Source organism: Ammospiza caudacuta, chromosome 13, assembly GCF_027887145.1.
Source record: "Ammospiza caudacuta isolate bAmmCau1 chromosome 13, bAmmCau1.pri, whole genome shotgun sequence".
NCBI lineage: Eukaryota > Metazoa > Chordata > Aves > Passeriformes > Passerellidae > Ammospiza > Ammospiza caudacuta.
The window spans coordinates 20,316,046-20,329,998 of NC_080605.1; the positions used below are offsets into that span (position 1 = coordinate 20,316,046).

The following is a 13,953-nucleotide window of genomic DNA, read 5'->3' on the forward strand; positions in this document are numbered from 1 at the left end:
TGGATGGATTCAAACAGCAAATGGAGAAGGAATAACCAGTGATCCAGGTTTCTCATAGCTCCAGGTGCCATCCTGGCAATTCCAGGAGTCACATTCCCAGCTCTGAAACATTTCTGGTCTTCTGCAAACCCGTTCTTATTTCCAGCCTAATTTTAAAGCACTTTGTCCCACTTGTTCTCCTGCCAAAGCATTCCTGGAACCAAAACACCTCTCAAGCCTCACCTGGTTTGAATTTTGCTTCCTTCCTTCCTGAATCCCTGAGGGTTTTGCTGGGAGTTCACCCTTTTCTGGCTAAACCATCCCCCAGCAGTGGCTTTGCAGCAGAACCCTTGGATCCACTCCTTGCTCACTCCAAGCCAGCCCAGAGTCACTGCTGGAATTCCTAAAAAGCCAAGTTCTTCCTTGCAAATCAGTTGATTCCAGCTTCTTATAGATTAGCTGGAGCTGATAAACTTGGCATTAGGAAGCAGGCCCAGGTATTATCCCTTCCCCTCGCAGCTCTGGCCAAATCACAGGAGATCTGCAAAGATTTTTGGGAATCTGGTTGGTTGGGATTTTTCCCTGCCTCCTGCCAGCTCCCCTTGCCAGTTTGACCACTTGCCCGCTCATCCTCCGAGAAGAGTGAGTCAGCTTGGCAAAAAATTAATAAATAAAATATTCCAGGCCAGCCCCAGCAGGGACTCTGCCCTCAGACCCAAAATGGGGGCTCAAAAGCCACAAACCATCCTGGTCTTCCCCCTCTCTGGCTCTTCCCAATCCCAGTCTTGGCCTGAACACACTCCCCCAGCTCAGCTTGGATGGTGAAGTGCAGTAAAATCCTGGAACCATGGAATGGTTTGGTTGGAAGGAGTTTAAAGCCCGTCCCATTCCCCCCTGCCATGATCAGGGACACCTTCCCCTATCCCAGGCTCCTGGATTCATCCCAGCTGGAGGAGGAGGCTGGGGATGCTCAGAAGTGGGAGGAATTAAACAGCTCCTCTTGCATCACTCTTCCCTCCATCCCCTCATGAGCCCACAGGAACAGGATGATCTTTAAGGTCCCTTCCAACCCAAACCATCCCATAATTCTGTTTTATGGGGAAAGCCCCAGCCTTATTTTCACCGTGCTCTCCAGTTTGGCGTCTCCATCCCGGAAAAAATTTATGGCAGCACTTAGGAAAGGAGGAGCAGAGTGATGAGATCAGGCCCTGTCCATGTGTAAGGGAGGAAAAAACCCCACTTTTCCAGGGAAATAAACTCCAGGCAATTAAGTGGGAATTAAGATTTAGCACACGCCACGAGCAGCAGGCGTGGAGAAAGGAGACAGCTGGTAAATTTAGGATGTGACAAAGTCATGTGAGCACTAACTGGATTACTGGCATTTATTTGGGAATACTTATGGATTTTATTATGCAACGTATGGATCTCCATAATTCTGCTTTTCACTCCTGCCAGCGTCTCAGGGAGCTTTACAAACAATTAATCAGCAGCACTCTGGGGAATCCAGTGTGTTCCCTTTGCTCCAGGGAATCCAGTGTGTCCCTGTGCTCCAGGGAATCCAGTGTGTCCCTCTGCTACAGGGAATCCAGTGTGTTCCCTTTGCTCCAGGGAATCCAGTGTGTCCCTGTGCTCCAGGGAATCCAGTGTGTCCTCCAGGGAATCCAGTGTGTCCCCTCTGCCCCAGGGAATCCAGTGTGTCCCCTCTGCCCCAGGGAATCCAGTGTGTCCTTCTGCTCCAGGGAATCCAGTGTGTCCCTGTGCTCCAGGGAATCCAGTGTGTCCTCCAGGGAATCCAGTGTGTCCCCTCTGCCCCAGGGAATCCAGTGTGTCCCCTCTGCCCCAGGGAATCCAGTGTGTCCTTCTGCTCCAGGGAATCCAGTGTGTCCCTCTGCTCCAGGGAATCCAGTGTGTCCTCCAGGGAATCCAGTGTGTCCCCTCTGCTCTGGAGAATCCAGTGTGTCCCTGTGCTCCAGGGAATCCAGTGTGTCCCTGTGCTCCAGGGAATCCAGTGTGTCCCCTCTGCTCCAGGGAATCCAGTGTGTCCCTCTGCTCCAGGGAATCCAGTGTGTCCTCCAGGGAATCCAGTGTGTCCCCTCTGCTCTGGAAAATCCAGTGTGTCCCTCTACTCCAGGGAATCCAGTGTGTTCCCTTTGCTCCAGGGAATCCAGTGTGTCCTCCAGGGAATCCAGTGTGTCCCCTCTGCCCCAGGGAATCCAGTGTGTCCTCCAGGGAATCCAGTGTGTCCCTCTGCTCCAGGGAATCCAGTGTGTCCCTGTGCTCCAGGGAATCCAGTGTGTCCCTGTGCTCCAGGGAATCCAGTGTGTCCCTCTGCTCCAGGGAATCCAGTGTGTCCCTCTACTCCAGGGAATCCAGTGTGTTCCCTCTGCTCCAGGGAATCCAGTGTGTCCCTCTGCTCCAGGGAATCCAGTGTGTCCCTCTGCTCCAGGGAATCCAGTGTGTCCCTGTGCCCCAGGGAATCCAGTGTGTCCCTGTGCCCCAGGGAATCCAGTGTGTCCCTGTGCTCCAGGGAATCCAGTGTGTCCCTGTGCTCCAGGGAATCCAGTGCATTCCGTCTCTCCCCGAGTGTATTTGGATCATCCCTTCATTGATGTGATTGATTTTTAACCTTTTCTGAGCCAAATCTCCAAGTTTTCATTTTTTAAATTCCCTGCACTTTCTGGGCTCATCCTGGGAGTCCATGGGGATGAGCAGATCCAGAAGTCTCAGGTGTTTTCCAGAGATGGAAATGCATCCACCCTCCACAGGTAGTGATTTTAATCCATTTAGGTTGGATTTTAGGAGGAATTTCTTCCTGGAAGGAGTGACCAGGCACTGGAACTGCCCAGGGAGGGCTGCAGTGCCCATCCTGGGGGTGTCCCAGCAATTCCTGAGGTGGCACTCAGTGCTCTGGTCTGGGGACAAGGTGGGCATGGGACACAGGCTGGATTTGGTGACCCTGGAGCTCATTCTCCATGGAATCAATGATCCCATGATTCCATCAAGGGGGTGCTGTGTGCCACAGGGAGGAGCAGAGTCTGGCCATCCCAGAAGCCCAGCCTGGGGTGGTGGCTCCATGTGGGCTCCTCCAGTGTCGCCTCCTGCTCTGCCACCACCCCCGTGTGACCCCTGGAAGGGCACAGCTGCTGCTCCAGCCCCCTTTCCTGGCAGGCAGAGAGGGCTGAGCGGCTCCAGGCGCCTCTCCAGGGAGAAGCAGAGTGTAATCCTGGCTGCTGAGCACGGGCCAGGCTCTCACAGACACTGTTAATCCTCAGCTGGGCCGGCAGGGACCTGGGAAAGTTCTGCAGAGAGGCAGGGACAGCCCCAGCCCGGGCAGCTCCAGGCCAGGGGATAAATGGATGGGGGAGATTCAAATCCACATCCCTGAGAAGCTCCCCTGGAAGATGCCAGAGGTTTAAGGAGCTCAGAGAGGCAGAATCTGAATTTTAACCTCCTGGTGGCTCTGATGGTTTAATGCACAGGTTTGATGTCCCAGTGTTTCTCACAGAGCACACTGGTGACAAAAATGTGACTGGAAAGAGACCTGGAGAAGGAATGCGACAGGACATAGAGGGACAGGACAAGGGGGAATGGCTTGAAGCTGAAAAAGGGTGGATTTAGATGGGATATTGGGAGGAAATTCCCAATATCTGTGAGGGTGGGGATGCCCTGGCACAGGTGCCCAGAGAAGCTGCCTCTGGATCCCTGGCAGTGCCCAAGGCCAGGTTGGAATAGTCTGGACCAGTGGAAGTTGTCCCTGCAGGGATTGGAATGAGATGGACTTAAAAGTATTTTCCAACCCAAACCATTCCATGGTTCCATGAAAAAAGGGAGCAGTCTGGACCTCCCCTCCCAGCAGTTTGCTGCAGCTCCTCCTTGGGGCATCCCTGCTCCTCCTAAAAGAGCAGGGCTGGGATACCTGACAGGGAATGGGCTGTGACAGCTTTGTCCCCTCCTCTGACCCCACCTGAGTGCTGGGCAGGGAGACCACTGAGTAAAAACCCATTTAAACCCAATTTTTGGGTGCATTAATCACAGAGAACCCTCAGGACCTGCAGCAGCACCACCACAGCCACTCCACCACCCCCAATAACTCTGGAAAACAGCTCGGATTCGCTTCCAGGGCTACTCCAGAGCAGCCAATGGCTGGGGATAAAGCATTTATTAGAGCAAAGAGAGCTGAGAAGTGTCAGGAGCAAACACAGGTGACAGCACAGCCACACTCACACCCTGTTCCCCAGCCCTTCCTACCAAAGCAGGCACATTCCTGGCCCTGTTTTCCATTTTTAGGAGCCTGTCAGAAATGGCACTCCCTCTCCACGCAGATGTCGAGAAATTAGAGGGAATTCAGAGAGAGGCAGAAAAAAATGATTAAAGGAGATGGAGGCCCTGATTTTGGAGGGAAAAGAAATCAGTGGAGTTATTTATAACCCTGCCTGCACCGGGGTGGGAGCAGGAATTTTTGAAAGTGCCTGGATAGCTCGCATAAGGGGAAAAGGGGGAAAAGCAACCTCCGGAGGATGCTCTCAGAGAAGCTGTAAATCCTGAGTGATGGGATGAAATGCCAGCCAAAAAAAGCCTCTGGGGAATCATCAGCGAGTGCAGGGGACAGTTGTTGATCCAGAGGGAAAAAGTGCCCTGATCAAAATGTGTGAAGGGATGGTGGAGGCGGCTCCAGAGCCAAACCCCCCGCTCCTACCTCTGCTCCCAGTATTTATTTACATCCAGCATTTTACGCAAAACGTGGGGGTGGGCGTGGAAATGTTCTTTTTTTTTTTTATTTCATCCCCAAAAAAACGGGTTTGGTTAAAAAAACAACCAAACCAGCTTTAAATTCAACCCTGGAGGCTCGTGGGAGATGCACGGAGAGGCCGCTGGGACGGGGTGGGAAATGGGATGGAGGGACCCTGGGGGAACAAATCTGAATTTCCTGGGTGATTTCCAGGCTGAGGAGCAGCTCGTGAAGGTGTTGGAAAATCCCCCATTCCCCAGCCAGCCCCAAGCTCTGCTGGCAGCTCCTCCCTCACAGCCAAAGGGTTTTGTGGGGGAAATGTGGGGGAAATGTGGGGTTTCCCGTGGCAGGGAGGAGCTGCCTAACGGGGTGCTGCTGTCTCTGTTGCCTTGCAGGACCTCTCACTCCAGGGCCAAGGCGGAGGCGGCCGTGACGGCGGCGCAGAAAGCGCAGGAGGAAGCGCGGATCGCCAGGATCACTGCCAAAGAGTTCTCACCTTCCTTCCAGCACAGGGAGAACGGTCAGTCCCTGCCAGGCCCTGCCCTCGCAGCCCTGAACACCCCCAAAGCCCCCAAGCTGCCCTGGCTGGAGGCTCAGCCTGTGCCCGCAGCTCCCCATCCCGACCGGAGCTCCTGGAGGGGAAAACTCCATGGAATACCAGGTTTGGGGAGATTTAGGGCAGGGCTGTCAACATCCAGCAGTTCCACCTTGTTCTGTACTGTTTTCCCAGTGTTTCCTCTCTCTCCCCAAGTCTTTAGTTCATAGCCCTTGTGGTGGTTGCAAAGAAAGAGCCCAACAAGGGCACTGGATGCAAACACAGATGATCCCAGAGGTCACCACTGACTTTATACCCATGGCTGGTGCAGTTCCTGATTGCTTTGGAAAGGCTGGACCCAATGGAACCTGACCTTTCCCTCAGCTGTGCAAATCAGTCACTGGGAAAATCCACATTTGACCGACCTTCCTTCCTTCCTTCCTTCCTTCCTTCCTTCCTTCCTTCCTTCCTTCCTTCCTTCCTTCCTTCCTTCCTTCCTTCCTTCCGACACTTCCTTCCGACACTTCCTTCCGACACTTCCTTCATTTTCACCATTCTTTGTTGATTTATTCACATTTTTGCTCACCAAAAGCTCAGGGAGGACAGAGCCAAAGCTGAGCCAGGGTCGGGCCGGGGTCTGCAGCCAGCTGGGAGAGGGGACGCTCCAAGTCCCCCCAGCAATAATTAACATCATAATTAAAGTGTGGCTGGATTTATAGAGAAATTTCCCAGCCCCGAGCCCTCCTCGGGAGGCGGCTGTCATTGTTCTCCCCCTCCCAGCTCAGCGAGGATTACTCACTCACTCTAATTGCTCCAGGGGCTGCTGCGGTGACTCAGGGCTGCTCCCGAGCTCGGGGACAAGGGACCATGGGCTGTGCTGGCCCAGCCCGGCCCGGTGCTCGCCTCACCGAGCTGCGGGGGCGGCCGGGGACATCCCATGGCTCAGCTTTGGGGCTGCAGCAGCCTGAGCCGGGGCACATCCCCAGGCAGGGCCGGTCCGAGCATCCCCTGCATCCCCCGCATCTCCCGGCTGCGGGAGGAGGCTCAGCCCGCTCCGAGCCCGCCCATCCCTGCTCCTGCCCAGCCCCATCTGTACACGGCAGATCTGAGCTTTCTCTGCGTGCTCCCAGGGGCTTCTCCAGCCCTGAGATGTTCCTCATCTCCATTTCCTCCTGCCAGGAAACTTTGCTGGTTTAAATCACCTCTTGGAAAGATATTTTTAGGTAATATATTTTTTACTAGCTCCTGGACGGGGCCGTGGCGCTTCGCTCGTGCTGGGGTTTGTGTGGTTGGAGCTCTGTCTGGGGGGTTGTGTGAGCCACGGGAGGGGAGGACAGGGAAGGAAGGCGGTTCCACTTAGAGCACATTAAAAAACAAACACAGCATCCCAGATGTGCCGGCAGGGCTGGCAGCGCCCGCGGAGCCGCTCGGGCAGGTGATGGGTGTGAGAGGCTGTGTCACCCACAGAGCCGCCACCTCGGGTTGGGGACAGCCAGGTGGGAGCTGCCACCACCCTGCCGGCATTGCAGGCGCTCTGCGTGCCCACCGTGCTCAGGATCGTGGGTGCTGGGTGTGCCTCCATTATTCAAAATTTTGAGTGCTGGATGTGCCCCCTGCCCCCAGATTGTGGGTGCTGGGTGTGCCCCCGTTATTCAAAATTTTGAGTGCTGGATATGCCCCCGTTATTCAGAATTATGGGTGCTGGATGTGCCCCCTTATCACAGGATTGTGGGTGCTGGATGTGCCCCCCTATCACAGGATTGTGGGTGCTGGATTTGTCACCCTTGTACAGGATTTTGGGTGCTGGATTTGTCACCCTTGTACAGGATTTTTGGAGCTGGATGCGCCCCCCATATTCAGAATTGTGTGTTCTGGATTTGTCTCCCTCTCACGGGATTGTGGGTGCTGGATGTGCCCCCCACATTCAGAATGGTTGGTTCTGGACGTGCCCTCCTCGTTCAGAACCCTGGGTGCTGGCTGTGCTCCCTTGCAGGGTGCTGCAGGTCCCCAGTGCCACTCACGGCGTGCTGCGGTGGGTGCCGAGTGCCACCCACCCCCTGGGTGCTGGCTGTGCTCCCTTTCCATGGGATGCTGGGTGCTGGATGTGTTCCTGGCAGGGAGGTGGGTGTGGGTACCACCCACCTGGCACAGCGAGTGCCAGGGGTGCTGGGTGCCCCCTCAGAGGGGTTTGTGGCTGCTGTGGGACACCACAGAGGGGTCTGTGCCCACCTCAGCATCAGCCCTGGGCACCCCTGTGCAGCTGCAGCTCCTGGAAGATAAAGACAAAACTGTCCTGTTTCATATCCTGCCCTCTCACCCATGGTTCCCATGCCCATCAGCCATGGGCATCTCCAGGTGCCCATCAACCCCAATTCCTGCACACAGCAGGATCACCCAGGCTTGGGTGGTGCTGCAGAACCGAGTCCCCCCGCTCAGAGACAGCAGCACACAGAGCCAGAGGCTCCCAAATCCCAAACGTGGCTCCTCAGCTCTGCCTTTGAAGCCTCGGAGGCCGGGCTCGGCTGCCTCCATCCCTCTGGAAATCCACATTCGGTGCTCTGCATCCTCCTTCGCTCTCACAACCCTTCTTCCAGGAACATCACGTGCCCCGGGGCTAATTTTAGCTCCGGATAATCGTTGCACATCCTCGGGTGCCGAAAGGGCCCCCGTGCATCCGCGGAGTTCCTGCGCAAGGAAACGCCTCCATCCCTGCGGGCTGCGGGGCTGGGGGGCAGCAGGCCCCCAGATGTGCCCCAGATGTGCCCCAGCACCCCCAGTCCTGCCCCTCCCAGAGCCCCAGACCTCGGGGATGAACCCAGGAAAGCCCCTGTGGATTGGTGGTAGGGAAGGTTTGGGATGAGGGGGATTTGGTGCCATCTCCCTGGTGTGGCTGTGTGGAGCATCTCTGGGGTTTCTTGTCCCCTCTCTTGGGGCTCTGGGAACAGCAGCAGTGGATGTAGCCAGGCTGGGGCTGGTTATGGGGCTGGACATCAGCTCTGGGGGCTTTGGAGATGGTGGGAATTTGCAAATCCCTGGAATTCCAGCAAAATCCCTGAACTGAAGAAGATGAAGCCCAAAACCTTGGGTGAGCCCATTCCCACTGGTGGCTTTCCAGCTTTCTCACATGAAATCCTCTATTCCTTCTGTGCCTCACCTTCCCATTTGAGATCTTGGAAGGTGGCTGGGTCAAAAATGCCTGGGAAACATCCCAAAAAATTCTGTCTTTTATCCCAGAGACAGATATTCTGCAGGAAAACAGAGGAGTGAGCTCCACCTTTCTCCTTCTCAGCAATTTCCCACCAATACCAGGATTTTTCAGGGGCCCTGGATAAACTCCAGGAGATTCAGTCTCCCACATACAAACAGGGGAAAAATGAAGGCTGGACTATGTGAGTATCATCCCAAAAACTCGAGTCATTAGGAGACCATTTCCCATAAATCGCTTGGGTAGATTTCCAAGCAGTTTTTTCACTATTTCCCTCTCTGCCAGTCCTCCAATGGGGACTCCAGAATTCCCTGTGTGTATCCCGACCCTGGCAGGGGTGAAGGCACATCCCAGCAGCTCCCCAAAAAAGGTTCAAGAGAGAAAATTGCTCAGCAGAAGTGGAGAGGCTTGAGCAGGCGCTGCCGAGCATTCATTTGTAAACGATGGCAGGAAAACTGAGCTCTCCCTTTTCAAGACTCGTTTCTTGTCTCACCATAGCAATCACAATTAGATGCATTTCAGGGGCATTAGGCACTTAATATATTTATCAAATTATTCACCTAATTTAGCATGGCTTTAGCTGGGAATGACTGGAGAGGGGAAAAGGAGAATTAACCACTATTAGCTCGCTTGAAATCGTTTGGTGTTTCATCAGTGATGAACACACTAGAGGTTTTTGTTCCGTGTTCCTCCAGCAGCAGAAGATATTCAGCCCCTCCTGAGGTGCCCATCCCACAGTGACCCTGCCTGGGAAGTCTCTGAGCTGAAGGAATGAGGAGCCTCCAGTGGGATGAGGAGGGTGAGGGGTGCTGGCCTCAGGTGGCCCTGAACAACCAGCCCCGTCCTTCCATCCCATCCTGGGGCTGAGCAGGAAAATCTCCATGTCCTGCTGGGCTGTGTGAGGCAGGAAAGCCCTTGGATGTGAGGTTTGTGGGGTTTTTCTTGCACACCTGCCCAGATGTGGCCGTTTCCCTCCTGCACCTGGCAGATGAAAACTGAGGTGGTTCCCATGCAGGAAGGGGGTGAGGTTGGTGTGAGGTGATCCCAGTGGCACCCAGGGTGATCTTGGTGACACCCAGCACACCCAGGGTGGTCCCAGTGTCACCCAGGACACCCAGGGTGGTCCCAGTGTCACCCAGCACACACAAACACAGAGCACAGGGTGTGCCACCAGCCATGTCACAGGTTTCCCTTCCCATGCTTCCAGACTGGGAACTGATAGGAAATGTGGTCAGATGGATCCCAAAAAACCATCAGAACCTCTTGGTGGCTTCTCCACACCTCTGGGGTTGGAAAACCATTCCTATGCTGGTCATAGTTCTGCAAGGTGGGGCTCAGGGCAGCTTTGGTGTCACACCAGTGCTGCCAGCAGCTGTGACACTGCTGTCCCAATCCCACCCCGCTGCTCCCCACCACCCAACCCTCTGCTCCCCTCTCCGTGCCACGAAAAACCCTCGGGGCATCCACGCACCAGAAATAATCCTGTTTCCTTCCCCTCTCCCTTCTCTCCTCTCCACGACTGCCCCCGAAGGGCTCGAATGCCAGCGGCCGAAGCGGCAGAACTCGAGCGATGACATCGAGGTCCTCTCCACCGGGACGCCCCTGCAGCAAGAGAGCCCCGAGCTGTACCGCAAAGGGACCACCCCGTCCGACCTGACCCCCGAGGACAGCCCGCTGCAGAGCTTCCCCGCCAGCCCCTGCTCCACGCCGCCCCTCGGCCCCTCCTGCAGGAACAAGAGCGCCCACTTCTCCAGGCAGGTCTCGGTGGACGAAGAGAGGGGCGGCGAGATCCAGATGTTGCTGGAGGGGCGCGGCGGGGATTACCTGCGCCCCAACAGCTGGAGCGAAGAGAAGGTGGGCGGGAGCCGCGCCGGGAGGAGCGGGACGATGCGCAGCGGGCAGCTGGGCTCCAACGCTGGCCCCGAAGACTACAGAGGTCGGAGCGGGGGACACAAACATTCGGCCTCCAACCACAAGCCGAGAGAGAGGTGGACAGATTCCCCAGCCACGGTTTCATGGACTTCCCACCACAGGTCCCACAACCACAGCTCAGGGAGCTCCAAGCTGCTTGAGCTGGACGAGGAGAAGATGAGCAATTACGAGATGGAGATGAAGCCCCTCATGAGGATGGATTCTTATATGCAAGAGATTCACACCCAAAAAAGACACTACAGCAAAGGGGGAGGCTGCAGGAGCGTGGCTGACGAGCACCGCGGGGAAGAGCGGGGCTTCGGGGTTCAGAGACTGAGGTCTAAGTCCCAGAACAAAGAGAATTTCAGGCCAGCTTCCTCTGCCGAGCCCACGGTGCAGAAACTGGAAAACCTGAGATTCGGGGACAAAGCTGAACCTCGGCTACTGAGGTGGGACTTAACCTTCTCCCCGCCACAGAAATCTTTACCTGTTGCACTAGAATCTGAAGAGGACAGTGGGGATGCGCTCAAATCCAGTACGGTGAGTGAGGGCACTGGGTGTGCAATTCTGCCCTGAAAGCCTGGGGCTGTTGTGGAGCTGAGTGGAGTCGGGTGGGAGGGAAATTTGGAAAATGTGAATTGTCGTGGGTTTGTGCCTTGAATCCCCTCTGCTCCCTTCTCCCACTCTGCTGGACGTTGGTGTGGTGAGTTCCCTGCAGACTGTGCTGGGAGCATTCCCTGGGGGATGGAGTTTTGCAGCCCAGCCCCTGGGCCAGCAATAAAAATCCATTATTGCTTGCAATTTGGTGGGAAAGCTGCAGGAGCAGGCAAGGCATTGGTGATGCTTCCTTGGGTTATGGTTATGGCCACAGAGCTTCCTGCTGCTCCAGGACAGCCCCTTGTGAGACACCCCACCCTGGGCTCCTCATTTTGGGGGAGATAAGGACGCTTTGGGCATGAAATGGCTGCTGGGAAGGTGTTCAGGAGAGAAGACAGAGTGATCTTAAAGCTGCTGCAGAGTGGAAGGGAATGATCTGTTCTCTGAACAGAATTAATGGGCTTAAAGTCAAGGAGGGTGAGCCATTAACCATGGCTAATGAGGTGAGGGCTGTAATGAACTGCCTGGGGAGGGAGGGTCTGAGGTTGGACATCACAGCTCACACAGGACCTGGACAGAGCTGAACGTCCTCAGGAGAAGGCTGAGCTGCGTGGGGTTTTAGGTTTTTTGCAGTCTTGTTTTCTGAGGATTCCTGAATTTCCCATTAGAAGTTCCCTCACTTGTTGTTCCCACTGCTTGGCATTGACAGGAGAGGTGATGGGGTCTGCTGGAAGCACTGGGGAAGCCACCAGTGCCCCAAAATGTCCCTTATTGAATCAGCGCCAAACACAGGGCAGGCCTGGAGGTGTCCCATGAGGATGCCCCAGACCTACCCAGGAGAAATGGAAACCTGTCACGCTCAGGAGGTGACATTTCAGCAGGAAGGAGCTAAATCTCCCTGTCAGGGGAGCCCAGGATGGTGCCTGATCACGAAACTGAAATGAATTTGTCAGTCAGGCTGAAAATTCAGGCGAGAGGCATCGAGGTGTGTGAGGTGTGGTGACATTTGCCATGGCTACAGTGTCCCTACTCCTCCAGCACCTGCCAGCAGAGCCGAGCTGCAGAGAGAGGAGGGAGCAGCCTGGGATGCAGGAAGGATGGATCTGCCCCAGCTTTCCTGATAAAGCTGTGATAAATCCCCCCCAGAGCAGCCTGGGAGGCAGGAAGGATGGATCTGCCCCAGCTTTCCTGATAGAGCTGTGATAAATCCCCCCCAGAGCAGCCTGGGAGGCAGGAAGGATGGATCTGCCCCACCTTCCCTGCTGGAGTTGTGGATAAATGCCCCCAGAACAGCCTGGGATGCAGGAAGGAAGGATCTGCTGATAAATCCCCTCCAGCAGCCCTGGAGCTCTCTGCCTCCCCATCCCTGGGCTCAGCAGCTCCCACCCAGCACCGAGGGGGAGCTGAGCACAGAGGATCCACAGGACCCATCCTGCAGCCCTGGAAAAGCAGAGCCATGCAGGCTGTCCTTGCCTGCCTGGGAAGCACTGGAGACATGACAGGCAGCATTAGGAGCCTGACAGGCTCCCAGAGGGGAAGAGCAGCAGCAGTAATTGTACAGACACAGCCTGGCAAGGCCGTGGGATGCGCAGATGTTCCAGCACCTCTGACAACACAACCTGGGAGACACAGGGCCCCCAGGAGGGATGAAACCACTGTTTCTCCTCGCTGAGAGCCACATGATTTTGGGGAGATCAGTGGCACAAGCAGCTCTGAGCTGTGTCCCCACCCAGCCCATCAGATGTGCTCCCACCTCGGAGCTGTCACAATAAACCTCTCTCCACATGGCTGGAGGCAAACTGCCACCAAGACATTCCTGGCCATTCCCAGCGAGTCCTGGCCACTAAGGAAGGGCCCAGCCTGCGTGGAGAAGTGCATGGAAAAGCCATTAGGATGCACATCCTACTTTGGAAGTGCTGGAGCTGCGGAGCAGCATGTTCAGTTTTCTCACATTCATAACCGAGGGTGGAACAGATGGCGAAGGTTTGGGAGGAAGCTAATGTAATACAGAGGAAGAGATAATATGTGGATTTAAATAACCCACAATGCCAGCAACAATTTGTTCTAGCAGGAATTGCACGGTGCTAGCAGGGTTTTGTTCCAGTGGCCTGGCAGAGAGGGGGTGGCTGGACAGGAGCAGGGGAAGGTGTAGGGGAGGAATGGGAGGTGCAGGATCTGTGCTCCAACCTCCTGCCCAAACCCGTGACCTCACCTGCCATCAGAAGCATTTCAGATTTCAAGGAGTGGTGAATCCCTGAGGAGGAGGAGGAGGGGAAGGCTGAGGGGGAAGGATTCATCCCACGGACCCCACATCCATCCCCACACAACACAGACACTCACACACTCCATCCTGCAAATCCTCCCTGAATCCTGCTCCAGCTCCACATACCCCCACAGCAAATCAAGGCTCCCCAATCCCCCCCCCAAAGCCCAATTCCCTACACTGGCCTGAAATCCCCCTTCCCTGGGGCCTGGCAGGGCTGTGGGCAGGTGTGTGAGGGCCCACACTGCTCCAGCCTCTCCCCTGGGTGCCAGCAGTGCCAGCTCTCTCAAAAGGAGGGGCTCCAAGGGCAGCTCCCAGCTCTCTCCAGCTGGACTCCCAGAGAAAGGAGCTGCCATGAGCAGGAGGGATGCTCAGAGCTGAGCACGGCTATTTTTGCCCTACCTGAGGTATCCCTGAGCAGAAGCGAGGTCACCCTCACGGCTTAGCTTATTTTAAAAATAATCTGCCCTAAACCAGCTCTGCACAAGCCATTCATGAGCCCAGGGCTTGGCTCTGTGCTGGAGTGGCAGCTCCAGCTTCCAGAGGTAGCACACCTCTGCCAGTGCTGGAACAGGCTGGGTATGCAGGTCTCACAAATACACACCCCAAAATAATCACTGCTCCTGATTCCCATCTGAAAAACAAGCTGGGCGCCACAGGGCCTTGAATCCAAGCTTTTCCAAAGCTGCACAGGCAGGGATACAGACTCCACAAAGGAGTCTGTAGGAGCTGTA

The 13,953-nt window shown here is 55.5% G+C and overlaps 1 protein-coding gene across 1 annotated transcript in view; it reads left to right on the forward strand.

The window, feature by feature from the left end:
• JPH3 (junctophilin 3) overlaps positions 1–13,953 on the forward strand; it is a 46,255-nt gene that overhangs the window by 25,619 nt on the left and 6,683 nt on the right. The window contains exons 3-4 of the mRNA XM_058813641.1: positions 5,104–5,228; positions 9,980–10,899. Coding sequence (XP_058669624.1) covers positions 5,104–5,228; positions 9,980–10,899 — 1,045 coding nt within the window. The remainder of the gene's footprint in view (positions 1–5,103; positions 5,229–9,979; positions 10,900–13,953) is intronic.